Consider the following 27,263-nt stretch of genomic DNA (forward strand, 5'->3'; position numbering starts at 1 on the left):
GTCCTTGGTCAAGTTGTTCTTGCACTATGTCTAATAAGGCCTGAATTTTATCACTTCTTAAGGGCCACTGTTCTACCCACACTGGTGAATCAGTCTTCCACTGAATAGGAACTGGTGAAAGTGCAGGTAGGCCTTCAACAGCAGCCCTGCCTAAAAAGCCGAAGTGCTTATTTGTAATCCTATCTGCTGTAAAATGTCTCTTCCCCACAGATTGATGGGGATTTTTTCAACCACAAAAGGAGTAAAAGCTCCTGTTTCTCCTTCAAATACCCATCTCAAAGGCCTAGCACTAACTTCTGCTGCTATTGATCCTCCCACCCCAGACATATAGGTGTCTGCTTTAATCTTTGGCCAGTGACCGGGCCAATTGGCACCTCTAATAACTGTACGATCTGCACCCGTGTCTACCAATCCTTCAAATGGTATTCCGTTTATATAAATAGTAAGCATAGGTCGGTCAGCTGTCACAGCTGCTGTCCAATATATTCCTGGATTTTGTTCATTGGAGTCAAAATCTAGGCGACTATCACTAGGTTGCTTATTAGGGGTCCGTAACAATAAGCCTGATGCTACTACTTCTCCTGGTTGATAAATCACACGTTGTCTGCCTGTGTTAGTGACTGGGATATTAGATACACGTTCTCCAGTCTCCCACATCAGTGTATGGATGGACACTGTTTTGTAGGCACTCTCAGAAGGTGAAATGGTCAAGCCTACTGTGCCTGGAGGCAAAGGATCCATAGGCTCAACAGGAACAGATTTCACTTCTCCAGGGAGTATCTCGGTAGTCTCTACTGCACACAACTCTATTTTTCCTAATTTCAATCCCTTTCTTCCATCTGATTGCCTTTTGGCTGATTGATCGTGTCTTAAAATTCTCTGGATGTAACCTCGGCTGCCATCATGCCCCACTTGGGGGGCTGAAGCTGGGCCCCACCTGTCATTTCCCTGTGTCAATCTACATTCGGAGGCCCAGTGGAGGCCCTTGTGACATTTTGGACATGGAGTTTTAGGTCTTCTCTCACCCTGTCTTCTCACTGTATCTCCATATCTACACTGAGCTCTTAGATGCCCAATTTTTCCACATTGAAAACATCGCCGAGTTTCTCTAGAAGGCCCTTGCCATGAGGGACCCTGTCTTTCCACATTCATCATTGTCCAGGTGTAAAAAGCATTTGTTCCCACTGTAGCACAGCGTCTTATGATCTCCTCTAAAGGAGCATCTTTGTCTAATCCCCATATAATTCTTTTGCAAATCTCATTGGCATTTTCCTTAGCCAGATGTCTGGTCATTATTTCTGTAGCTGAATTTTCTCCAATAGTTCTTTTGACAGCAGTTTGCAAACGTCCCACAAAATCTGCAAAAGGTTCATTGGGACCTTCCTGTATTTTAGTGAAAGCCTCTCCACGATCTTTCTGTCCAGGAAGGACACCCCAAGCTTTTATTGCAGCCTTAGCAATTTGTTCATATATTGTCATGGTATAATTAATCTGTTCCGAATTCTCTCCATATTGACCTTCACCAGCTAAGTGCTCAAAAGTGAATTGTGTGTTAACTCCTATTTCCAAATTGCATCTGACTTGAATTTTACATAATTCATGAAATTCCGCAAGCCATAATAAATTTTCTCCAGGTTCCAGACATGTCCTTGCTATGGATTTCCAATCATTCGGGGTTAGGACTTCATAAGACAAACCATCTAGTAACATTTTGACATAAGCTGATGTAGCCCCATAAAGGGTACAACCTTTTTTCAAATCCTTAATTTTATTCAAATCTAAAGGTGCATATCTTCTCCTTTTTTTACCTACAGAGTCAGTATTTTCAATCACAGGATATGCATGTATAAAATCACTTATATCCTGTCCTTCTCTCTTAGCTTTAACCAATGCTTTTTCTAATCTTGTCATAGGCTTAGGCTGCTTCACAGGAGATTCTGTTTGAGTTTCTGTCTCTTCCCCTCTTTCTTCCTCCATCTCTGAAGGTGGGGTTGATGCGGGCCTGTCAATAATCTGTTCTCTAGGCAGGGTTGAAGCTTCTTCAAGAGAATCATACCATAATTCCTCATTTAAATCCTCTTGCTCTAGGGAAAGATCTTGATCTTTCCTTTTTTCCTCACACTTCCTCCTCTGTTCATTTTTAAAACTTTTCCTTCTCCTACAACTTGCTTGATAGTTTAAGGCTAATTGAACTATGTTGTAGATATAAAATACTTCTGCAGAAATTGAACGAGGCCCATTTTTTGCTTGAAATTCTTTCATTTCATATCCCACTAGCTTCCATTTATCTACATCTATCTTTTCTTCCTCTAAGAACCAAGGGGATGTGCATCTTAATGCAGCCAAGAGTTTAGCAATCTGTACCCAGGTTACAAGTAAACTCTGCTCCTCAATTATCTTGATTATACTCTCTATAGTACCACTCCTGAATGGGGGTGGAGCTGAGGTTGCTTCTGGGGCTGGGGTTGAGTCGGCTGAGGTCCAGGGATTGAATATAGCTAACATCTGCCCCATTTCAGCTATAAGAGATTCCTGGTTTAGCCCTTAACAAGTTAAGTTCCTTATTTATCTATTAGCACGCTCACTTAATCTTTAACGAAGTTTCCTTGTTACTCACGGTTCTGGGTCAGAGAGACTGAGATCTGGATGGGAGGCTTTTCCACTGAAATCAGGACCGTGTCTGCCCCACGTTGGGCGCCAAGTGTAGCGAGCTGTCGTCTCCAGAAGCTGCCGGATCGCTCTCTGGGAAGAGATCTGCTGTGTCTACTCAAATCTTTAAGACAGATTCTTCTTCCTGTAGTGAACCGTTGTCTCCAGGCAGTTGCTGTTAACTCTTGTCCTTAGAAGTGACTTCCCTTCCTGCAGAGAGCCCCGTCAGGCCTGATGTAATGTAGAGAGTCTTCTTCTTTCTCTGAGAGTCCTCTCTTTTATTCTCCCAGAGAATGGGCGTGGGATAATGCAAGGGCTTCTGGGAAGAACCACTTCAGCCAATGGGCTTGCTCCTTCTATCAAGTCAACCTGAGTTCTCACCTTGTCACTGTCCAGACAACCTCAGTTCTCACTTAGTAATCCTAACAGGGAAGGATTTGGCAGGTAGCACTCCTTTGAGAAAGGGCAATAGACCTATGTGTTTACACATGGTATTTAGCCCTGATTTACCATGTTGCCTCACTTGCTTGGCTAAGCAGGGTCTGTTCCTATACAAGTACAACTCTGTCAGTATTTCAGGGAGGATGAAGCACAAATATTGAACTGACAAATTAAAAGAACTGAAGTCTTGTCCCATCTTAGGTAGTAGCTAGCTGTGTAACTGAACCAATCCTTTAAATTCCTTCAGCTTTAGCTTATATGTCTCAAAATTAATTTTTGTGTTGAATTCTTTCCTGTTCTGGCTCTTCCATTTTTTCTTCCTCTTCTTTCTTTCTCTGATAGAGCAGTTATGGTCTTAGCTGTTTCCTTAATTTTGTGTTAGAAAAAAAAACAAAACATCATTTTTTTTTCCTCCTGTAATAAATGAAAGACAGTCAGCTACAAGTGCTTTGTGATTTTATCCATTTTTAAAACAGAATAAATTCCTGTTCTCCAATCCTTATACTTTACATTGCATTTTGTTTTGTTATGTTTAAGTTGTTCCTCAGGGTCTTCCTCAGTTGGTGTATTTTTAGCCAGCTTAGTCCTTAACAGTCCTTAATTTTTACTGTTTCTCAAAACCCCAGAGAATATTGATCACAACTTAGGGTTAAATAAATGACATTTTATACTTCACAAACTGGGTGAGTTTTATTACAAGAACATTTCTTGTAATCATCAAGGGATTTGGAAGATTTTATTTTTCATTCTTTCCCACATACCTCTAGAATTACATGATTGGCAATATATTAGGTGTTTCTTAAAGTCAGACCTGAGGTTCAAGAAACCTCAAGAAAGTTGAACATTAAAATTCTGGTGGCAGTTATGGATTTATGGTATGTTTGTGGTGGCTGTTCTTGTAGCTAGTGGAAACTTAGTGATATAGTTGCGGCTGGAAGTTTTAAAGGACAAAGATATGTACTTCCGATTTAAATCTGACCAGATGGAAGTAACTGCCTATTTGAGGCACAAAGTAGGTGAAAAGATTTTTCAGTCTTAGGAAAACTTTGATGGTTATGTTATGTCTTGTCAGAAATTTTCCACCTACACTTTTCACCCTAGATTCTGTGTCTTGATAACTAGTTTAGTGTGGGAGAAAAAATATTAGTACTATACTCTGTCTTTTAGGTACAAGTCTGACAGAGACGTTTTTAAAAATTAATTTAATATTATTCTAAATTCAAGCATTATTCTGCATGGAAGAAAATGTCCTAACTTGAAGAAGCGCTTTATTCCTTTGGACATCTCTCTAACATTTTAAAGTAACTGTATGATAACTTTAAACAAAAATCAGTAAACACTATCTAGTGTGATTAGAGAATAGGTATGACAGTGCTTAATGGGTACAATGCATAAAATATTGGGTCTGAAGTCAAAGATCCCAGTTCAGATTTTGCCTCTGATACTTATTACCCTTTACTTGGGCAAATCATGTAACTTTCCAATTTCCTCCATCATCAATTGAGGGAGGTGGGCAAAATGGTCTCTGAAGTTGCTTCCAGCTCTAGTTTTATTCTGCTTTGTATTTTTGTTATTGGAGAAAAAGAGCATGAGTGATATATTGAGAATCACACTAAATAAAGTCTCTACCTTCAGTGAGTTCAAAATTTAAGGTAAGGAGTCAAAACAAGTACATCCATTAAATAATTGAAGCATATATTTATATACTAGTTTAATTATAAGTGCTAACATATGAAGTACAAACAAGTAAGTCAGAAATATCCTCTTTATGCATATAAATGATCATGCTCCATTTTTCAAAAATTTTCAGTGGTTTCTCCTGTCAAAAAGGAGAGTTCAAATTATTCCTTGGCATTCAAGGCCTTCCACAATAACAACATGCTACCTTATCAGAACAGTATCACTCACTGAATAGAATCTATGATCCAGCTATAAATAATACTTTGTTGGAAGAAAATTCCCTTTTATATCAATGATTAGCAGAAGTATCATGAGATAGTCAGACAGATAAACCAATAGAGAGAGAGAGACAGAGAAATATAGATAGAGAGACAAAGAAAAAGAGATACAAACGGAATCACATAGGAGAAAATGGAAATTTTTGATTACATGAAAATTGTCTTGCACAAATCAAAACAAGGCAACTAAAATTAGAAAGGAGACAGGTAACTGGGGAAAAATTTTATAATCGTTTTTCAGATAAAGCTCTAATTCTAAGAACCAATTAAAATTCCTAAGTCTAAAAGTTATTCACTAATTGATAAATGGACAAAGAATATGAATAGGCAGTGTTCAGAGGAAGAAATGCAAACTAACCACAAGTATATGAAAAAATGCTTCAAGTAACTAATCATTTGATAAATACAAATCAAAGCAACTATGATGTTTCATGTTTCATCTTATACTTATCAGATTGGCAGAAATTGCCCCCAAAAATGACAAATATTAGAGGGTCTGTAAAAAAAAAAAAAAAAAAAAAAAAAAAAGGAAGAAACTTTGTTGACAGAGATATGAATTGGTCGAGCTATCCAGAAAGCAATTTGAAAATATGTCCAGAAGTCACTAAACTTTACACATTCTTTGATCCAGCAACAGCTCTTCTAGATCTATACTTCAAAGAGATCAAAGAAAGAATAGTCATATGTATAAAATGTATAGCAATTCTTTTTAGAAGCAAATTATTAGTGACATGTCCATGATCACACAGATATTAAGTTGCAGAGCCAGGGTGAAAATCACTGTGCTCTAACTCCAAATTCAGTGATCTTTCACAGTGTCATCATCTTGATGTCCTGCATAGAGTCTAATTGGAAGGATAAAGCAAGTTCCTCCAGATCCTTGCGTCTTGGGTTGTCTGGACACCAAAGTTATCTTATCTCCCCTAAGTCTTTTCTTCTCTTGGTTAAACATTTCTAGTGCTTTGAAATAAAGAATTAATGAGAGAGTGTGTCACTGATTGAGTAATAACAGAACAAACTGTGGTATGTAATGTCACAAATTTTTTTTAGTCATTTCAATTTAGTCAGTTTTCATGACCCTATGGGGAGGGCAGGAGTTGTTTGTATTATTTTTTGGTTTGGAGCTTGTTTGTTTGTTTGTTTGTTTTTAACAAAGATGCTACATTAGTTGCCATTTACTTTTCTAGTTCATTTTACTGTGCAGTAAGAGATGAGGAAATCAAAGAAATATGAGATTTATATGAAATGATGGAGAATCAAATAAGTAGAACCCAGAAGAACTATGATTCTTTATCTATTGAGATAAATACACAGAGATAGAATGGATTTACCAAAACTATAAATCTGGAAAGAACAATGGTTCTACAGTTTTAAAAAAAATTAAATTTAGACCCCTCCTATCCTCCACACTTCATGGTTACTGCCTGTGTGACTGGAGCATGCCATAGCCTCTCTGAGCTTCAGTTCCCTCATCTTCTCCTATGCCAAAGGGAAGGAGATGCATCAAATAGCATCTAAGTCTCTTCCATCTCTATTCTGTGACCTTATAATCTTGCTATATTGTCGGTTCTGAGGGATAAGACTGTTCTGGGGACAAATGAACATTCCAGCAGAAAAGAGTATGTGGAAAAACTGAGACATTTATGTATCATTGGTGGAGTTGTGAACCGATCCAACCATTCTGCAGAACAATTTGAAACTATGCCCATAGCTATTAAAACTGTGAAATACTTACTATTCACTTAGCAATATTGCTGCTGAGTCTGTATTCTAAAGAGGTCAGAGAAAAGGAGAAAAGAACTTTTTGTTCAGAGATGTTTATAACAGCTCTTTTTGTGGTGCCAAAGAATCAGAAATCGAGGGGATGCCCATTTATAGGGGAAAGACTGAACAAGTTGTGGTATATAATTGCAATGAATCACTATAAAACTATAAGAAATAAGGAGGATAGTTTCAGAAAAACCTGGGAAGATATATGGCCTTATACAAAGTGAAGTGAGCAGAAACAGGAGAACATTGTACAGAATAACAGCAACATTGTGAGGATGACCAACTATAAAAGAATTAGCTATTCTGATCAAGAAAATGATCCAAGACAATTCCAAAGGAAATGATGAAAAATGTTATCTTCTTCATGAAAGAGAACTGATCAATGCTCTCTATAAATGGAAACATACCTTTTAAAATTTTATTTTTGCGTGTATTTTCTTTAAAAATGATTAATTTGGAAATATATTTGCATGACTTCAAATGTATAATCAATATCAAATTGAAATGAGAATAGGTGGGAGAGAGAATTTAGAACTAAATTTAAAAAAAAAGAATGTTAATTTTTATATGTAATTGAGAAATATTTAACAAAATAAATAAAAATATGTTTTAAAAAAGAAGTAAAGAGTTAGAAACTGAGGAGGTACCCATCAATTAAAAATGGATGAATGGAATGTAATAACTTTCTGACATTGAATGTAACAAAATACTACTGAACATTAAGAGATGATGGAAATCATAGTTTTTAGAGAACATTTGAAAATTAGAGAACATTGGAAGTGTAAAGTAAGTAGAATGAAGAGAACAACTTATGCAATAAAAACATTGTAAAAATAGGTCAAATGATGAAGCATTTATAAAGCATCTATACTGTTCTAAGTGCTAGAGATACAAAGAAAATCCATACCACTTTAGCCTATCCCCCTAACAATTCCTCCTTTCAAGAGCTCTCAGTCTAATGGGGAAAACAGTATGCAAAGAATTATGTGCAAACAAAACATATGGGATAAATTGGAGCAAGTTAGTAGATAAAATGTTTTTTGAACAATGTGAGATTTTATTTGAAGAAAGCAAATACCACCAAGATGTGGAGATGAGAATGAAGAGAATTTCAGACATAGGTAACAGCAGTGAAAATTCCCAAAATCCAGAAATGAAGTATTTCTTTTGAGAAATGAAAAGGGGGGCAGTGTTACTGTGTTGTAGATTACATGGAGGAGTAAGATATAAAGAAACATGCAAATAACATTGAAAGATCTAAGGCTGTTGTGTTCATTTTTGGGGGGGAGGATCTTCTGATGCCAAGATGACAAAATAATAAAGAAGATACTTTCCACAGTCCTTCTAAATTCCCCTCCAAACAACTTGAAAATTACCTCAGAATTGATTTAGGAGTAGAAAATCAACTTACTGGCCCAGTAGGAAAAAATCTATCTCAATGGGCTGGGAGGGAATTGAGGTTCAAGAGCATCAGCAGCAGCCAGCCTTACAGCAAAAGTACCATTACAAGGTTCCAAGACTGGAGTAATCCACAAACAAGGCCCTGTACTTCTGCAAAACAGCAGCTCCCTTAGGCAAGTGAGCCATTTGTGCAGAGAGTTGCTATATTTCTATAACAATGCAGCAGAAGGATCTCACCCCCTTTGGCAGACCAGAAACAAGATCTCTTCTCCAGATCTAGGTATCAGAAAGACTCTTAACCTTAGAAATCCCACTGCAAGGTTTCATCCCTGAAGCAGATCAGCAGGTAAACCCCAAACTCAGAGGAGTTGTACAGAAAGGCCTGAAACTCCAGTCCAAGTGAAAAGAAAAACCTATCATTCAGAGAAAGCAAGCAGTTAATCCTTGAGACTCAGTGAAAGTCAGCAGTAAGACCTAGAGCTCCGGCACAAAAAGCTTGGGACAGTACAGAATCAGAGCCCAGTTCTCACATAAAAACAAAATTGAGGGAAAAAAAGGCAAAAAAAAAAAAAAAGAGCTTGACTATAGAAAGTAACTATGATGATAGGAAAGATCAAGACATAAACTTAGAATCAGATAATAGTGTTAAAATGAATACATATGAAGCCTGAAAAAAAAAATGTAATTTAATCTCAAGCCCAAAAAAGAATTCCTGGAAAAGTTTTAAAAAGGATTTTTAAAAGCAAATTAGATTGCTTTTTTTTTCTTTCTCATTCTTTTCCTTTTTGATCTATTTTTTTTGTGTGTGCGCAGCATGATAAATGTGGAAATATATATGGAAGCATTGCACTTGTTTAATATAGAGGATGACTTGCTGTCTAGGACAAGGAGTGGGAGAAGGGGGGATAAAAATTTGAAACACAAGGTTGCAAAGATGAATGTTTTGAAAATAAAAGGCTATTATTTAAAAAATAAAAAAAATAAAAAATCAAATTAAAAAATGAGAAAAAATTGGGAAACAAAATCAGATAATATAAAAGACTCATAAAAGAGTCAATAACATTGAGAAAAGATACACAAGAATTTAACAAAGAAAAGAATTCTCTAAAAAACAGAATTCGTCAAATGGAAAGACAAGAATAAAAGCTCAGTGAAGAAAATAATTTCTGAAAAAATAGAATAGAATAAATGAAAACTAGTGACTCTATAAGACATTGAAATATGATAAAATAAAATCAAAGAAGTTTTTTTAATAGAAGAAAATTTAAACTTTTCATTGGGAAAACATTTGACTTAGAACATAGATCTAGGAGAGATAATATAAGAATTATTGGGCTACCTGAAAGCCATCATAAAATAGAGCTCTGGGCTACTTCTTTCAAGAAATAATTAAGGAAAACTGCCCTGATATATTAAAACCAGAAGGCAAGAAAGAAATTAAAAGAATCCACCAAATACCAACTGAAAAAGATCCCAAAATGAAAACTCCCCAATATATCAGAGCCAAATTCCAAATCTAACAAAAAAGGGAAAAACAATTATTGCAAGCAGCCAAAAAAAGACACAGTTCAAATTTCATGGAGCTACAGTCAGGATTAGAGAAGATTTGGCAGCCTCTGCATTAAAAAACAAAAAACAAAAAACAAACAAACAAAAAAAAAACAAAGGGCTTGTAATGTGTTACACAGAAGGCAAAGAAATTAATATTATGACCAAAAATTACCTATCCAGTAAAAATGAGTAAGATCTTTCACAGGGGGAAAAAGATGGATATTTAACAAAATAGAAGACTTTCAGGCATTTCTAATTAAAAGACCAGATTTGAATAGAAAAATTTGACTTCCAAATACAACAATCAAGGGAACATAAAAAGGTAAAAAAGAGACAAGAAAGAGAAAACTTAAGAAATTCAATAAGTAGGAACTGTTTATGTGGTAAAATAACATGTGTAACTCTTAAGAACTTTATTACTATAAGAGCAATTAAAAGAAGTATCTGTAGACAGAGTGGATGTACATAAAGCAATTTTGATGGGATTATATTCCCTCCCCTGAAAAAACAAAGGGAAGAGAAAGAAAATTGCATTAAAAGAAAAAAGGTGGGGATTAATGGAATGAATTATGAATGCATATAAAACAGGCATGAAAGAATGGAAGGGAAAGATGGAATAGAGGGAGTCAAAGGCAAAGTTTATTATGAGAATTGGCTCAAAGAAGAAATAGCATATATGCACCAAGTTGGATATAGAAATTTATCTTACCCTGTAAGGAATTTAAAAGGGATGGGGATAATAGAAGGGGAAAGGTGGACTGATAAAAGGGTAGGTATTTTGGGGACAGTAATGATCAAAAGTAGAATAAATGAAAAAAGAAAGAGTTAGGGGGGGGAAAGGAGGAAAACACAAAGAAATTAGCATGAAGGGAAATGCAATTAGTTATCATAACTATCAATATTAATGGAATGAATTCACCCAGAAAATGGAAGGAGATAGTGGAATGGTTTAAAAACTAATATCCTACATTATGTTGTTCACAAGAAGCTCATCTGAAGTAAAGATGCACACAGTAAATATAAGGGAATAGAGCACAATCTAATATGCCTGACAAAGGAAACAGAGATAGCAATCATGATTTCAGAAAAAAGAAAAAACAAATACAGATATAATTAAAAGAGATAAGGGAGGAAGCTACACCTTGCTAACAGGTAATATAAATGATGAAATCATATCAATATTAAACATATATGCTTTAAATGATATAGCATCTAATGTTTTGAAAAAGTTGAATGAGTTACAGGAATAAATACATTATAAAACTATACTAGTGGAGGTCCTCAACTTTCCTCTCTCAGAACTAGATACATCTAATCAAAAAAGAAATAAGAAATAAGTAAATAAAATTATAGAAAAGTTTGATCCAATAGATCTCTGGAGAAAACTGAATGGGAATAGAAAGGAATATATCTTTCTCAGAAGTATTTTGCACCTACACCAAAATTGATCATCTATTAAGTTATAAAAATCTCACAACCAAATACAGAAAAGCAGAAATAGTAAATACATTATTTTCAAATACTATGATAAAAATTACATCCAATAATGGACAATGAAAAGAGATTACAAAATAATTGGAAATTAAAATTTCTAATCCTAAAAAATATCTAAGTCAAATAACAAATCATAGAAACACTTGGTAATTTCATTAAAGAAAATTACAAAAATGAGCCAACATACCAAAATTTATAGGATGCAACCAAAGTAGCAGTTAGAGGAAAAATTACAACTCTAATTATTGGGTATGTAAATAAAATGCTTTAAATTCAAATTAAAAAGTAAAATTAAAAAATCCCCAAATAAACATCAAATTGGAAATCATGAAAATCAAAAAGATTAATAAAATAATAGAAAGTAAGAAAAAATTTTAACTAATAAAGAAAATTAGAAGCTGGCTTAATGGGAAAAAACACCAATAAAATAGATAAACTATTGGCTAATTTGATTTAAAAAAGGAAAGAAGAAAATTATATTACTATTATCAAAAGAGAAAGGGATGAATTCACCATCAATATAGAAGAAAATAAGACAATTGTTAGAAGCTATTCTGCCCAATTATATGCCAATAGATTTAACAATCTAGATGAAATATATAAATATCAAGAAAAAATAATTACCTAGATTAACAGAAGAAAAAAATAAAATGATTAAATAACCCAATCTTAGAAAAACCTTCAAAGAAAAAAATCGCCAATATCAGATGGAGTTGCAAGTGAATTCTATCAAACATTGAAAGGATAATTAATCCCAAAAGTGTGTAAACTGTTTGAAAAAATGAGCGAATAAGGAGTCCTACCAAATCCCTTTTATGACATAAATATGGTTCTTATGCCCAAACCAGGAAGAAACAAAATAGAGAAAAAAAACTAAAGGTCAATTTTCCTAATGAATACTAATGAAAAAAATTTAAATAAAATACTAGCAAAGAGATTCTAACAATATTTCATAAAGACGATACTCTATAGAGGCAGCTAGATGGTGCAGTAGATAGAGCACTAGCCCTGAAGTCAGGAGGACCTGAGTTCATATCCGACCTCAAACACTTGACACTTCCTAGCTGTGTGATCCTAGGCAAGTTACTTAACTCCAATTGTCTCAGGAAGGAAGGAAGGAAGGAAAGAAGAAAGAAAGAAAAAAAAAAGATAAGGAGTTTAACACTAGAAAGCACTAGAGGGCAAAGGAATAAATGGAGTTTGCCTTAAAATTAGTATTAATATTTATTCATAATGATCAGCAAGCATTATATATAATGGGAATAAGCTAAAAGCCTTTCCAATACAATCAAGGATGAAGCAAGGATGCCCATTATCACCTCTATTACTTAGCATTGTACTATGAATGTTAGCTTTAGCAATAAGAAAAAGAAAATTAAAGGAATTAGAATGGGCAAAGAAGAAATAAAACTGTCACTCTTTGCTGATAGATGATGCACTCCTAGGGGAACAACTAAAGTAACAACTTGAAATTATTAACAACTTTAACAAATTTGCAGAATACAAAATAAATCCACATAAAACATCTGCATTTTTATATATTGCCAAGCGTAGCAGCAAAGATAGAAAGAGAAATTCTATTTAAACTAAACAGTGTAAAACACTTGATAGTCTACCTGCCATGACAAACTCAGGTACTATTTGAACACAACCATAAAACACTTTTCACATAAATAAAGCCAAATATAAATAATTATGCATGGATAGGGCAAGGCAATATAATAAAAATGACAAAACTACCTAACTCTATTTATTTAGTCCCATATCAATCTATCAAAAAATCATTTTGTAGAGCTAGGAAAAATAACAAAATTCAACTGGAAGAATAAAAGCCGAAGGGTATCAAAGAAAACAACTGAAAAAAGATGTGGGTGAAAAAAGTTATAATCTAGTTATACCAGATGTCGAATTGTATTATAAAATATTAGTTATCAAAATGATCTAGTACAGGCTAAGGAATAAAGTAATGGATCAATGGAATGTATTAGGTATAAATTTTGTTATTGTAAATGACCATAGTAATCTGCTATATTATAAATTCTAAGATCTAAACTGCTGTGAAAACTGGAAAACAGTGTTGCAGAAACAAGGTATAGACCACATACTAAGATAATATCAAAATGGGGACATAATTTCCACATAAATAATGATACTACAAGTAAATTAAGAGAGTGTGGAATAGTTTATCTGTCAGATTTATGGATAAGGGAAGGATCTGATACCAAAGAAGATATAGAGAGCATTATAAAATATAAAACATAATTTTGATTATATATAAACAAAATCAATGAAATCAAAAATTTAAGTGGAAAGTTGGAAACATTTTCACAACAAGTGTCTCTGAGAAAGGCCTCATTTTTCAAGTGTATGGAGAATTGAGTCAAATTTATAAAAATACATGTTATTCCCAGTTAGGTTCTTACTAAGTGCTAAATCGGTACTTAACAATTCCCTAGTTCACAACTTTGGTTGTTTGAACTTCTGAGGAGGAGTTTACATATGAAAAGGAGTTTACACAACCTTTAAAAGGAGCAAGTTCATTGGTTGAAGTAATTTTCCCACAAGCCCCTGAGTTATCACACGCTCATTCTCTGAGAGGATAAAAGAAGACAACATTGAGCCTGGAGTTAGTCTACTCTAGGACAGAGTTGAGCCCGGAGGAATAGTCTACTCTGGAGGAAGAAGAGTCTACTCTGGGATTGAATTGAGACAGCAGATCTCCTCCCAGAGAGCGATTCGCAGTTTCTGTAGACAACAGAACATTACAATTCCCCAATTGATAAATGATTAAAGGATAGCAACAGGGATTTTTAGATAGAGAAATCAAAGCTCTCTATAGTCATATGAAAAGAAGCACTCTAAATTACTATGGATCAGAGAAATGTTAATTAAAACAGATCTTAGGTATCACCTCACACTTATATGAGTGGTTAACGTGACCCCCCCCCCCAAAAAAAAAGAAAATGTTGGATGTTGGAAGAAATATGGGAAAATTAAGACACTAATACACTGATCCAGGTATTTCTACCCGACTATTCTTTCTCAGTTGTCTTCATCCAACCTGTACCCACTAATCATGAGTGACAGTCAAGTCTCTTTCATGAATCCTTTCTTCTCCATTTATATTCCCTTAATGTTTTATACCTAAACTGAATCCATGAGAGCCTATGAGAAAAAAAGAAGAAAAGCATTAAAGTGTCAAATTACCATGCCTACCTACTACATTACTTGGCATGTAGCTGGCATTTAATAAATATTGTTTTATTTAATTAAATTTTATTTTCAAATATATGTTGTCATTTTTAAACAAAAACATTATGTTGTGGCAAATTTCAGCTAAATGTTATTCATTGTAAACCCATAAATAACATTTTTTTCTTTACATTTACTCAAAAATGTCTTCTTTTTTCCTTTCTCCAGTTTCAGAGACCGAATGACTTCTCACCCCCCTTCCGATTTGGGACTGTGCCCAATGGTAGCACAGAAAGGAACATTCGCAATAATTATCTTGAAATGCATACCTATATGGGGAAATTCAACCAGAAGGGTGTGGATGATGCACTGCTCTCTCTGAAGACAGGGTAAGAGCTCCCTCCCAGCAATCTTATTTCCAAAATTCCGAAAAGAATAATTTGCTATCTAAATTGTTTCTCTCTTTTCAATGCTTAGTACAGTGTTTTGTATATAATAAACCCAACTAATTTTTATTAACTTCAATTGGCATACCAGAATACCTTACAGAGTGGTAAAAATAGACATTTAATAAGATATGATTATTTTCTCTTCCTGAGAACTTTTAGCTTAAAACTGGCAATAGCTATGGGAGACATTTTATTTTTATTCCTTGTTTATTTTTTTAAATGGATTACCTTATGATAGCCATGTAAAGGGAAGAAAAAATAGAAAATATGCATAAATGGGAAATAAGTAGTATATTATTAATTATGAAATGAATACTTGTTCACTAAGAAAGATCAAAGATGACCGTGCGTCTATATTATTTGGAGGTGGCGGGCTGAGGCACTGGGCTACGAGAGGCATCCATAAGAAAATAGTGCACATATTTTCAGACCACAATTATGAATGTATTATCTGAGTTTCCATTTCAATTTCTTGTGAGAGTTATTCATTATCTATTTCTTAATAATTGCTAATGTGACTCAACTAATGCTTCTATTTGTTTGTATACAACCACATTGACACTTTTTTTTTCAATGGTCCTAGCTTAGGAATGACAGTGTAGAAGGAATTTTATGGATGATCCTAAAATTAGCCTAATTTGCTACAGTACTGACAATGGCTAGTGCTCTTCCCCCAAACACACACACAAGCACACACACACACACACACACACACACACACACACACACACACATCATATACACATTGTTCTCTTTTGTAAATATTTTTAGTTTATTTTTATATGTAAATGTTATTATCTTTTTCACTAGAATGTAAGCTCTTTGAGAGTAAGTCTTTTTACTGTTGTCTATGGCACCATTGTATTGAGTTGCTTAATTAATGCCTGTGGATTACTAAAAAACCCATTTCATCATTATAGACCTATAGTTTATCAGTAAAATATAAGCCAAAATAATTGCCTGGAATGATTGAGACTTCAGCATATCCATACAGCCATCTTGCTTCCCTAATGGTGGTACCAATCCACAACTCTTCTAACAATGAATTAGTATAACTATTTTCTCTCAGAATTGCTCATTTGCATTTTTCCATTTTAGCTCACCCCCTATTTGCAATTTTGATGTGAATTGTTTTTATTTTTATTTCACTGATTATTTGTGATTTGGAATCTTTTTTTCCCCATAGAGGTTTCTTCTTTTGAAACAAAACAAAACATAAAGACAAATCCACATCACTTTACCATATATATTTGGAAAAAAACAGACTTTCACAAAAATCACTTCTTTCTGTATAGATTTATATCTTATATCTGGAATCTTGTATCTTAAGGAGCATAATTCTATATTCACATTAATTTAAATTCTGTTGGAACTATGTACTGAAATTTTGCTTTTGGATTCTCTTTGTTCCCCACTTTGTTCCCCACTCAGGAAGCTAGATGCCTTCATCTATGATGCTGCAGTCCTGAACTATATGGCAGGCAGAGATGAGGGTTGCAAGCTGGTGACTATTGGTAGTGGAAAGGTATTTGCTTCGACTGGCTATGGCATTGCTATCCAGAAAGATTCCGGATGGAAGCGCCAGGTGGATCTTGCCATTCTGCAGCTCTTTGGAGATGGTGAGTTAAGAAACAGGAAAGTATCTCTTAATACATATATGATGGTCAGTCAGATCTCAGCTTTCCCTGCTTTTTTTGCCACTTCTAACCTGATTGATAGTGGAAAATATCTGTGACCTCCTCATGGATTGTGGAAGTAAAAATAATGCCAGAGTAACATATTAAGCTTTGGACGGACATTGTACACAGAGGGTGAGATCTTCAGAATAAAAAGATGGCTAAAGTAGATAGCTGCTCTGTTTATGGAAGAACCTGCCTTGTTTATTATTCTGACAAGAATCAGAAAAACATTTTTTAAAAGAATCTACCTGCATCACCATTTTACAGTTGGAAGAATGAAAATTTGAACTATAAATAAAAATTTAACTAGGATCAACCTGGATTGTATTTTGGGGTGAGATTTGTTGTTGTTGTTGTTGTTGTTTGTTGTTGTTGTTGGTTTTGGTTTTGGCATAAATCCTCTTCTAATTGAAATGCAGAATAAATTGTCACTTAAAGGTAATAAAGGAATCCTTGTGTACAGGAGGTTTGCAGGAATGGTATAACAATGAACAGAAAATTCAGAAATACAACACAGATTAGACAACACAAAGCTCAAGTGTTTAAACAAACTACAGGCTATGGGACAAGCTCATGAAATTATTTAGGACTTTGCCATTTAGGGCAAAGTAGTGAATTCCAAGTCACCTTTTATGTTTGCTTTTATGTTTTCTGTATTTCATATATGAAGAACCAAAAACACCAGAGCTATATCTGAGAAGTGTTGAGATGAAGTAAGGATGAGATTGTGTTCACATTTTATTTTTCAGTGCTGATTCACCTTTATCCCTAAAGAGCATGTTTTTACTACAAAAACAGTAAGCCTAAAATCCTCTTGAGAGCACTTCTTTATTTCCTTTTTTATTCCTCTCCTAAAAGAGAATTGGGAATGAATCCAACTTGATCAGCAGTTTTAAATAAAGGAAAAGCTATTGCCTCAACCAGAATGCTTTTAAAAAGTACTATAAGGATGAATGTTGAAAATTATCTTTTCATATATTTTGAAAATAAAAAGCTATTATTAATAAATGAAGGCTCACCAGGATTAAAGGGTGGGGTATAAGGAAGGAAAAATTAAATCATAATTTTTAAAGGAAAAAATGTTAATTAATTCCATCCCCAATGTGTGTGTGTGTGTGTGTGTGTTCATGTTTGTGCACTATATGTCTACCTGTCAAAGACATTATAAAGAGGAGTCATAAATTGAAAGAGAGCTTGGAGAAGATCTCTAAAGCTGTTTACAACTCTAAGATTTGGTGATTCTTTAATTCATCTTGAACCAGTTGCTCTAAGGATATTGTTATTCTTCTATACATTCAGTCCAGAAACCTTACAATTACATTTGACTTTCCCCTGTAGTTTTCCCTTCTTTTCTTCTACAATTATTCTCACATTGGCCCCTTTGTTTTCATCACTACAGTCATAATCCTTGTTTGTAGGATTTTCTTATGTTATACTAGGACCTAAGAGGTAATGAACTCTTAAGTAAATTCTGGCTTCCATCCCTTCCTTTATAATTTATCTTATTCACCATAACCAGGCTAAGAATTATAAAACATTGATCATCTCATTCTTTTAAAAGCTCCTCATTGCCTGGAGAAATCAGTCCAAATGTTGTAATATGTATTAAAAACCCTTTAAAAACTGGTCTTTACCAGCCTTTCCATTATTACCTTCTCTTACTTCTCTATACAATATACCTATTCAGATAAAGTAATAAAGTCATTGATTCTCAGAAATGCTTTTCCCTTCCCCATTTCTCTAACTTTTCTCATATTTTCCTTCTGTTCAAAACATCCTCCCAATTCTAGTACCCATCTTTCTCTCTCTTTCGCTTTCTCTCTCTCTCTCTGTGTCTTTCTCTCTCTCCAGAAACATACACATATATCTGTATGTGTGTATGTATATATATATATATGTATATATATAGATATAGATATATTTATTAGAGATTAACATATATTAGAGAGAGGAGACAGACATAAGCACACATATATATCTGTATGTGTGTGTATATATATACATATATATATATACATACATATATATGAGATTAATATATATATTAGAGAGAGAGGAGAGAAAGACAGAGAGACAGAGAAAGAGAGACAGACAGACAGACAGACAGACAGACAGACAGACACTCTATCCTTCAAGGAATAGCTTAAATACAACCTCCAGATGGGAATAAGCATTCCTTCCCTATTGTAATTTACTGACTTGCATTGTAGTTATTCTTATATATGTCTTATTTACCCCTCTAAAATTTATGTTTTTGAAGTATATGTCTTATCTACCCTTCTAAATTTTATACTTTTGAAAAGCTGAAACTACAATTTATGCACTTTTGTATGTACTGCTTTGTATACAGTGTGTGATCAGTAATTGTTTAATAAATTGCATGGATAAATGAATATATTATAATGAAAAAACCTCTGCTCATTTTTTCTCTTGAATTTATTTTGTTTCATAATTTTTATTATTTTTCCTTTACTCTCTAATTTTCTGTTTTCTCACAATCTCCTCCCTTTGTTCCTATTCCCTAATATTCATCTCTGCTTCTCTCTAGGGGAGATGGAAGAACTGGAAGCTCTCTGGCTTACTGGAATTTGCCACAATGAAAAGAATGAGGTCATGAGCAGCCAGCTAGATATTGACAACATGGCAGGTGTCTTCTACATGCTGGGGGCAGCCATGGCCCTTAGTCTCATTACATTCATCTGTGAACACCTTTTCTATTGGCAGTTCCGCCACTGCTTTATGGGAGTCTGCTCTGGCAAGCCTGGAATGGTCTTCTCCATAAGCAGAGTAAGTATTTTTTTCCAAAAAGTTGTGACTCTACATGGGATATTTGTGTGTATCATTGTGCAAGGAGGGTAAATGATTGATAATTCATATCCTCCAACCAATACCTTGGCTAAAGTATGAGAAAACTCATCATACAAGAATCTCTGGAATTTTTCATGCCCTCATTTTGAATTAACTTAGACAATGTGCATAATTCTTTTTTTCTTTGTGATATTTTGAGATGACTTCAATTAGAAATGAGGGAATGAAAAATGGAAAATGGCTTGACATTTCCCCAAACTTCTTTTATAATCATTAATTGATGCAGTAAAACACCATGAAAAAGAATGGAATGTGGGATCTGGAGTCAGAAAAATCTTATTTTGAATCCTGTTTTTGAATACTAACCAGTTGTCTGATTCTAGGCAAATCACTTAACCTCTCTCAGGCTCAATTTTTCATCTCTAAAATGGAGATAATAATAGCACTCGGGGGTGTACTGGAACTAGCTCATATTAGCTAGAAATGGTTGCTAAATTATCAGCATTTACAACTTGGAAATCAGAAAATGCCATAAATTAGGGCTTAATTTTTTGTTATTGTTGATTTAGTAAATTTAAGAAAAGAGTGGAGAAACTATTAATAATGTAAATTAAACTTAGAAGTATATGTATACATTTTTTTTCCTAGAAGGCTGATTCTAAAACATTTCCCAGCATATTCTTAATGGAACCTTTCTCATAGAGTTGCTGTGTAGATCAGATGAGAAATCTATGTAAAATGCATTCTAGAACTTAAAGCACTATCTCTACCAGCTATCATTACTAATCCACAGATTTGCTATGTTTCTGCCAAATCACGCTCACTATGGCTTTTTTCCTCACTCTGTCATGGAAAATCAACAATGATGGTATGGATTTTTGTCCTCAGATGCCACTCAAGTAGCTACATTCCTTGTTTTTTTAAACACTGATGACAGGTGAGATGACCAAAAGAATGCAGCCATAGGACACTAGATCTTCTATAATGTCAGCAATTGAGTTTAGAATAGAATCAATTGGAGAAAGGGATTTGGAGTATCGATCTTTTCTTATTCCTAGTTCCAGTTCTAGAAAATATGTTGGGATATTCATTGAGTGCTCTCAGGAAATCAGTGGTTCTGGTTTTGATCACAGAGCTTTAAATATAGCCAGTGGGCACAAATCCAAACTAAAGCAATTAAAATTAAGGTCCAAACCTTAAGTTACTCAAACAGAGATTTCATAAAGAGAATGATATTTTTTTTTCTCAAATAGTTTCAACAAGTCACTTTCCTATGAACTCTTAATGATTTAAAAGGAAAAAAAAAGATAATTATTTCTTCTTTAGCCAACAATATATTGAGGTTATTCAGTAATATTTGAAGATAGATCTCATAGTAGATTCAGCCTCTTGTTACCATATCTTTTTGTTTCCCTAAAGTCACTTTGAAGGTGATAATACCAATTATACAAATAATTGCAAATGAGAATATTCTTACTCCTTAAAAAAATCAGTGGTAAAAATAATTTGTTATTCTCTATCATAATCAAGAAAAGAATCAACAGGAAAGCTAGGAAACAGATTATTCTTACTTTACTGCTCATATTATGCTGCTTCTTTTTTCTTCAGTAAGGCTTTTTTTCTATCTGGTCTCAGTATCCTCATTCATATCCTGTTTGTTATGTATGCCCAGTGTCCACTTCTGGGTACTGTGAAGAGCAGAAAAATAACTAGTAGACTTAACTAAGTAATTCAGTTGAGTCTGATCACAACTCTTTTCATTGCTGAGTTTCAGAATTTTTGTGCACATTTTATGTTGATCCTAAAATAATAAGACCTAGAACAACAGATCAACTCAGACACCACTGTGGTGATACAAAAGGAAGAGGATCCCCAAGCCTTAACATCATAGCTCATGTTTCATCACTGAGTTTCTAAACATCTACCAGCCTTCACCATATGTTCTTATCATTAAGTAAAGATCAACTTAATAAAAGTATACTACTTCTACTATAACTGCTATTACTACTACCACTAGATAGCTAGCCAACTAGAGTTAGGTTTTTGTTTGCTTGTTTTTTGGTTTTGGTAATATTTTAAGATTGCAAAGTGTTTTATAAAAACCATCTTGCTCATAATAATCCTGATAATCCAGGGCAAGGTGGGTAAGATGTTATTATTATCCTCATTTTTAGATGAGGAAACTTTATATAGAAGCTAAGTGACTTGACTAGTGTGACATAGCTAGGAAGTATCTGTGACAGAACTGGAATTCAAGTCTTTCTGACTCTGATTCAAATGTTTTATCCCTCAAATTTCCATGTCATTCCTTAAATTTTGTAGTAGAAGCTCTGATGATCCAATCAATTATCATTTGGCTCTGCTGTTTTCTATCACTCTAGATTTTATATTTGTATATGTGTGTGTTTATATATCAAATACACATACACATATATAAGTCCACACATACATAGAAAGAAACAAATAGATAGTTGGCGATCCACTTGGTTTTTGAGTCTTAATCCATTTAATCAGGTTATGTGGGCCATTTCCCCATTAGACTTAATCTAAACTCTCCCTGACCTCACAAAGTTGCTGAGAATTGTGTGTGTGGTGTGTATGTATGTGTGGTGTGTGTGTGTGTGTGTATGTGTGGTGTGTATGTATGTGTGGTGTGTGTGTGTATGTGGGTGAGTGGTGTGTGTGTGGTGTGTGTGTGGTGTGTATGTGTATGTGTGTGGTGTGTGTGTATATGTGTGTGTGTGTAAGTGTGTGTGAGGAGCTTTAAGTCTTTAGATTCTGCAGCAGCATTGGCTGTTCTCCGTACATGAGGGTCTCAGTGTAAAAGCTATATTGAATATATGAATTAAGAGATTTACTATTTCCCTCGTTTCCTAACGTGAGTTCTCTTGACCATTCCAGGAATCAAACAACACCCCACGAGAAATCTAATTTGTCATTTCCTCTCTCCCCGCCCCCCCTCCCCCTTTCAGGGCATTTACAGCTGCATCCACGGAGTGGCCATCGAGGAGCGTCAGTCGGTGATGAATTCTCCCACGGCCACCATGAACAACACGCACTCGAACATCCTGCGCCTGCTCCGTACTGCCAAGAACATGGCCAACCTGTCGGGCGTGAACGGGTCCCCGCAGAGCGCCCTGGACTTCATCCGCCGCGAGTCGTCAGTGTACGACATCTCGGAGCACCGGCGCAGCTTCACGCACTCGGACTGTAAGTCCTACAACAACCCGCCGTGCGAGGAGAACCTCTTCAGTGACTACATCAGCGAGGTGGAACGGACTTTTGGCAACCTTCAGCTCAAGGACAGCAACATGTACCAGGACCACTACCACCACCACCACCGGCCGCACAGCATCGGCAGCGCGAGCTCCATAGACGGGCTGTACGACTGCGACAACCCGCCCTTCACCACGCAGCCGCGGTCGATCAGCAAGAAGCCTCTGGACATCGGCCTGCCGTCCGCCAAACACAACCAGCTCAGCGACCTCTACGGCAAGTTCTCCTTCAAGAGCGACCGCTTCGGCGGCCACGACGACCTGATCCGCTCCGACGTCTCCGACATTTCCACGCACACGGTCACCTACGGAAACATAGAAGGCAACGCGGCCAAGAGGCGGAAGCAGCAGTACAAGGACAGCCTGAAGAAGCGGCCGGCGTCCGCCAAGTCCCGGCGCGAATTCGACGAGATCGAGCTGGCCTACCGCCGGCGGCCGCCGCGCTCCCCGGACCACAAGCGCTACTTCAGGGACAAGGAAGGGCTGCGGGACTTCTACCTGGACCAGTTCCGGACCAAGGAGAACTCTCCTCACTGGGAGCACGTGGACCTGACGGACATCTACAAGGAGCGGGGGGACGACTTCAAGCGGGATTCGGTCAGCGGGAGCGGCCCCTGCGCCAACAGAGCCCACCACAAGCACGGGACGAGCGACTTCGGAGCCAACGAGCGCAAGCACGTGGTCAGCGGGGTGCCGGCCCCGTGGGAGAAGAACCTGACCAACCTGGACTGGGAGGAGCGGTCGGGCGGTAACTTCTGCCGCAGCTGCCCCTCCAAGCTGCACAACTACACGGCGCCGGTGGCGGGGCAGAACTCCAGCAGGCAGGCCTGCATCCGGTGCGAGGCCTGCAAGAAAGCCGGCAACCTGTACGACATCAGCGAGGACAACTCCCTCCAGGAGCTCGACCAGCCCGCCGCCCCGGTGGCGGTGCCCGCCAATGCCCCCGCCGCCAAGTACCCCCAGAGCCCGTCCAACTCCAAGGCGCAGAAGAAGAGCCGGAACAAGCTGCGCCGGCAGCACTCGTACGACACCTTCGTGGACTTGCAGAAAGAAGAAGCCGCCCTGGCGCCCCGCAGCGTCAGCCTCAAGGACAAGGGCCGCTTCCTGGAAGGGAGCCCCTACGCGCACATGTTTGAGATGCCCAGCGGGGAGACCGCCTTCGCCAACAACAAGCCCTCAGTGCCCTCGGTCGGACACCACCACCACAACAACCCTGGAGGCGGCGGCTACATGCTCAGCAAGTCGCTCTACCCCGACCGGGTCACACAAAACCCTTTCATCCCCACTTTTGGGGATGACCAGTGCTTGCTCCATGGCAGCAAATCCTACTTCTTCAGGCAGCCCACGGTGGCGGGGGGAACGAAAGCCAGGCCGGACTTCCGGGCCATCGTCACCAACAAGCCGGTGGTCTCAGCCCTTCACGCGGCTGTGCCGGGCCGTTTCCAGAAGGACATCTGTATAGGAAACCAGTCCAACCCCTGTGTGCCTAACAACAAAAACCCCAGGGCTTTCAATGGCTCCAGCAATGGGCATGTTTATGAGAAACTTTCTAGTATTGAATCTGATGTCTGAGTGGGGGAGGGGGGTGGGAGAGTGGGGAAGGGGACTGCGGGGCTGGTGGGGGGAGGGGATGAAATCAATCATTCGGTACACGCGTCATAGAGGGTGACGGGGTTTGAACTTGGTTCCCATTTGTTCCTCTCTTAGTTCTTTATTTATCTGGGGGATCCTGGAGTCCTGGTTTTCATTGGAGACAGCATTGGTGACATCTTTTTCCATCCTTTTCCACTTCCCTCCTCCTTCCTTCTTCGGTCAGGCATTTTTCCTTTTAGCAGTGCATTGAAACACAGTATCTGAGCTTGGTGTGTCACAGTGGGAAAAGGAAGTGTCCACATCCAGAGGGGAACAGAGCCATGGCCCTTCTCTGGTCTCTCTCAGCGGGGCTGGAGTCTCCTTGCAGAGTCGGAGGAGAGACCAGACACGGTCACAAGGGCCAAAGAAGAGAACTCTCCCCAATGATCTTGATTTCCAGTGAAGAAGTAGAAGAGAGAATGAGTGGGGGAACTGTGAAGTACAAGGGGCTCTCACCAAGTTCTTTTTGCCTAGACTATGTGTGCTTACATTAAGGCATTTGCTTTAAAGCAGAAGAAAGGAGGCTGATTGTATTTGTTATGTATATAAGTCAAGAAGCTTACATTAAAAAATTAGATAATGAGGTGATGCAGGGAAAGTTATTGACAGAATCACTGGGAACATCCCTGCAAAATTAAAGAGGAAACCATAGCCAGTGTCCTGGCTAATACAGAAGTAAAAGGGATTCAGATATTTTATTTTCTATTACTGTATGCATAAACACATAGGCAGTATTCTTGACTCATTCTGCTGTTTGTTTCAATATTGAGAACCATAACTAATCAATATCTTTGGCTTCTATGTGAACATGATTATATGTTATTTAAGAATTCTGCCACCATCCAGAAAGGTTGTGGGGAAAAACCTAGAAATATTCTGTAGTCTAGGCAAAAGAATGGTGAATCAGCCAACAAAAGCAAAATTAGGAGATTCCTGTGATATGTGACCATGTTGACCATTACCGGCAAAAACAAAACAAAAACAAGTCAAAATAAAACCCCTTCAAACAAGTTAAGGGTGGTGGGAAGTAGCCATGATCTATACCTCACCCCTACTTATTTTATTTTATTTTATTTTATTTTATTTTATTTTATTTTTTCCACCCACTCTTGAGAAGGAAAGGTTCTAAGAGAATCTTTCTTTGTGATTTGGCTCAGGTGTCCTTTATAGTTCCCATGGAAGGGAAAAGCAGGTGAGATATTTGCAAAGAGATGAAGGACTTAATGGTAGGATGAGTAGGAGAGGGGGATGTCCTTAGTACTTTGATCCCTCCTTACTTAACCCAAAGTTAGTTAAGCATACTTGTTTACTCCAGAGTTTGTCATACTTCACACAATAGGAAATGAAGTTTGCCTCCTTTCGAAAAATGGGTACAAAGTATGCTAAGAGCCAGAGGCATGGAGAGAAGAAAGCAATATGAAAAAAGGCAGAGGATGGAAATTGGGAGGAGGATTGAAGAGGCCTGACATATTGGGGGCCTGACATTTATAAGTATGTTGATGTTTCCAGTGTAAAATATTACTGATATCGGAGTCTTTCAATGTTGGGAACCAACCTCACTCCTCTTTTGATTAGTACCATTCTAGAATTTAAAAAAAAAATTAGTTTCATGAAGGAGTATCAGTAGATATGAAGCCCCCTTCTTTAAACATAGTAAAACTTGAGAAGGGAAATGAGTCTTTGTCACTGCCTATTTTTGAATCTTGTGTGTGGGGAAAGGAATTGAAGAGACTCATAGATCCTACTCTGTGTATGCTACTCTGACCTCCATTCTACCAGGTAGCTCCCAAAGGGTCTAATATCAGTTTGAAAGTAAGACAGCAGCTCACTGCTATCCACACAGGACAAATAAACCAGAAAGGTGCTTCTCCCATGGAAAGAAAGCCACCATTCCTCTTCAAGTCATGTTCTCCAGAGTTCTTCTCTAACCTTCCTCTTTGCCCTGCCTTCCTACCTTTCCATTATCCTCCTACCTCCCCACCATCCGCTGTTGATTTTTTACCTCAATATCTTTCATTTTTTAAAGCCAATTAAAGGCCTTGTAAAGCTTTGTTTTTTTTCTAAAATGGACTTGGGGGGAAAGGGGCTGAACCTCTCACAGGTTTTGAGAGGGGCACAGTGTGCTTTATCTGAGATTAAAGGAGAGACTAAGAGGGAGAATGAAAGGCTAGGATGATGGAGAAAGGGCCACAAAAAACATGACTCCATCTAATAATGCAGGTCCCTTGCTTGCTCTTCCTCTTCGTCTTACCTCACCCTTTAAAAGTAAAAACCAAACCAACTAACCTAGCGAACAGCAATCTAGAACCAAGGGGACTCTGTCCCTCTCTGATGGCAACAGAGATTAAGATGGTGTTTATTTCATATGTAAATATTTTGTTTTATAATTAATTTTTGTATAGATGAAGTGTCCTCTTCTTGTGAGTATTCAGGGTGTGGGGCAGGAGGGGTGGGGTGGGAGTGGGGTAGAGGGAAAAGTGTTTTTGTTGTGGGTTTTCATTTTCCAGTTTGGGGGGTGGGGGTAATGGGGAATGTTTTGTATGGCTTTTACTGCAGTGCAGGGTGTCTTGAAGCATTTTGTGTAGAAGGCCATAGGAGTGGGAAAGCCAGGGAAAAGCATCTTTATCCCATGGACCCTTCCTCTCCCCTGCCTTTTTAACAATCCCTTCATCTGTAAGTGAGAAGGATTCCTGCACTACTCCTTGGGTTCTGCCTGGTGCCCAAACCTGGCTCCAAACTTAGTCTTAGGCTTATTTATCTCCCATCCCCAAGAATGAATTCCAGATTATCAATATCTTTTAAATGAATTTGCCTGAGAGTTACAATATTATCCCCATTAATACCTAGGGGTAGAATAGGAGGAAAGTCTTAGGAGATTGCCTTAGCTGGCTGAGTGTGGATGTGGACTCAAATAATCTCCATTCCTGGTGTTCCTGAGAGAATTGTCTAAAGCTCATTTCAGGA

General features: G+C 37.0%; 1 protein-coding gene across 3 annotated transcripts in view; it reads left to right on the forward strand.

Annotated features, from left to right (window-relative positions):
- The window catches only part of GRIN2B (glutamate ionotropic receptor NMDA type subunit 2B), a 640,262-nt gene extending 613,505 nt beyond the window's left edge, over positions 1 to 26,757 (forward strand). For all 3 annotated transcript variants that reach the window (XM_074269120.1, XM_074269121.1, XM_074269122.1), the window contains 4 exons: positions 14,685 to 14,845; positions 16,337 to 16,524; positions 19,133 to 19,371; positions 22,365 to 26,757. In XM_074269120.1, the coding sequence (XP_074125221.1) occupies positions 14,685 to 14,845; positions 16,337 to 16,524; positions 19,133 to 19,371; positions 22,365 to 24,239 (2,463 nt within the window). In that variant the 3' untranslated portion in view covers positions 24,240 to 26,757. The remainder of the gene's footprint in view (positions 1 to 14,684; positions 14,846 to 16,336; positions 16,525 to 19,132; positions 19,372 to 22,364) is intronic.
- The last annotated feature ends 506 nt before the right edge of the window (positions 26,758 to 27,263 follow it).

Source organism: Sminthopsis crassicaudata, chromosome 5, assembly GCF_048593235.1.
Source record: "Sminthopsis crassicaudata isolate SCR6 chromosome 5, ASM4859323v1, whole genome shotgun sequence".
Taxonomy (NCBI): domain Eukaryota; kingdom Metazoa; phylum Chordata; class Mammalia; order Dasyuromorphia; family Dasyuridae; genus Sminthopsis; species Sminthopsis crassicaudata.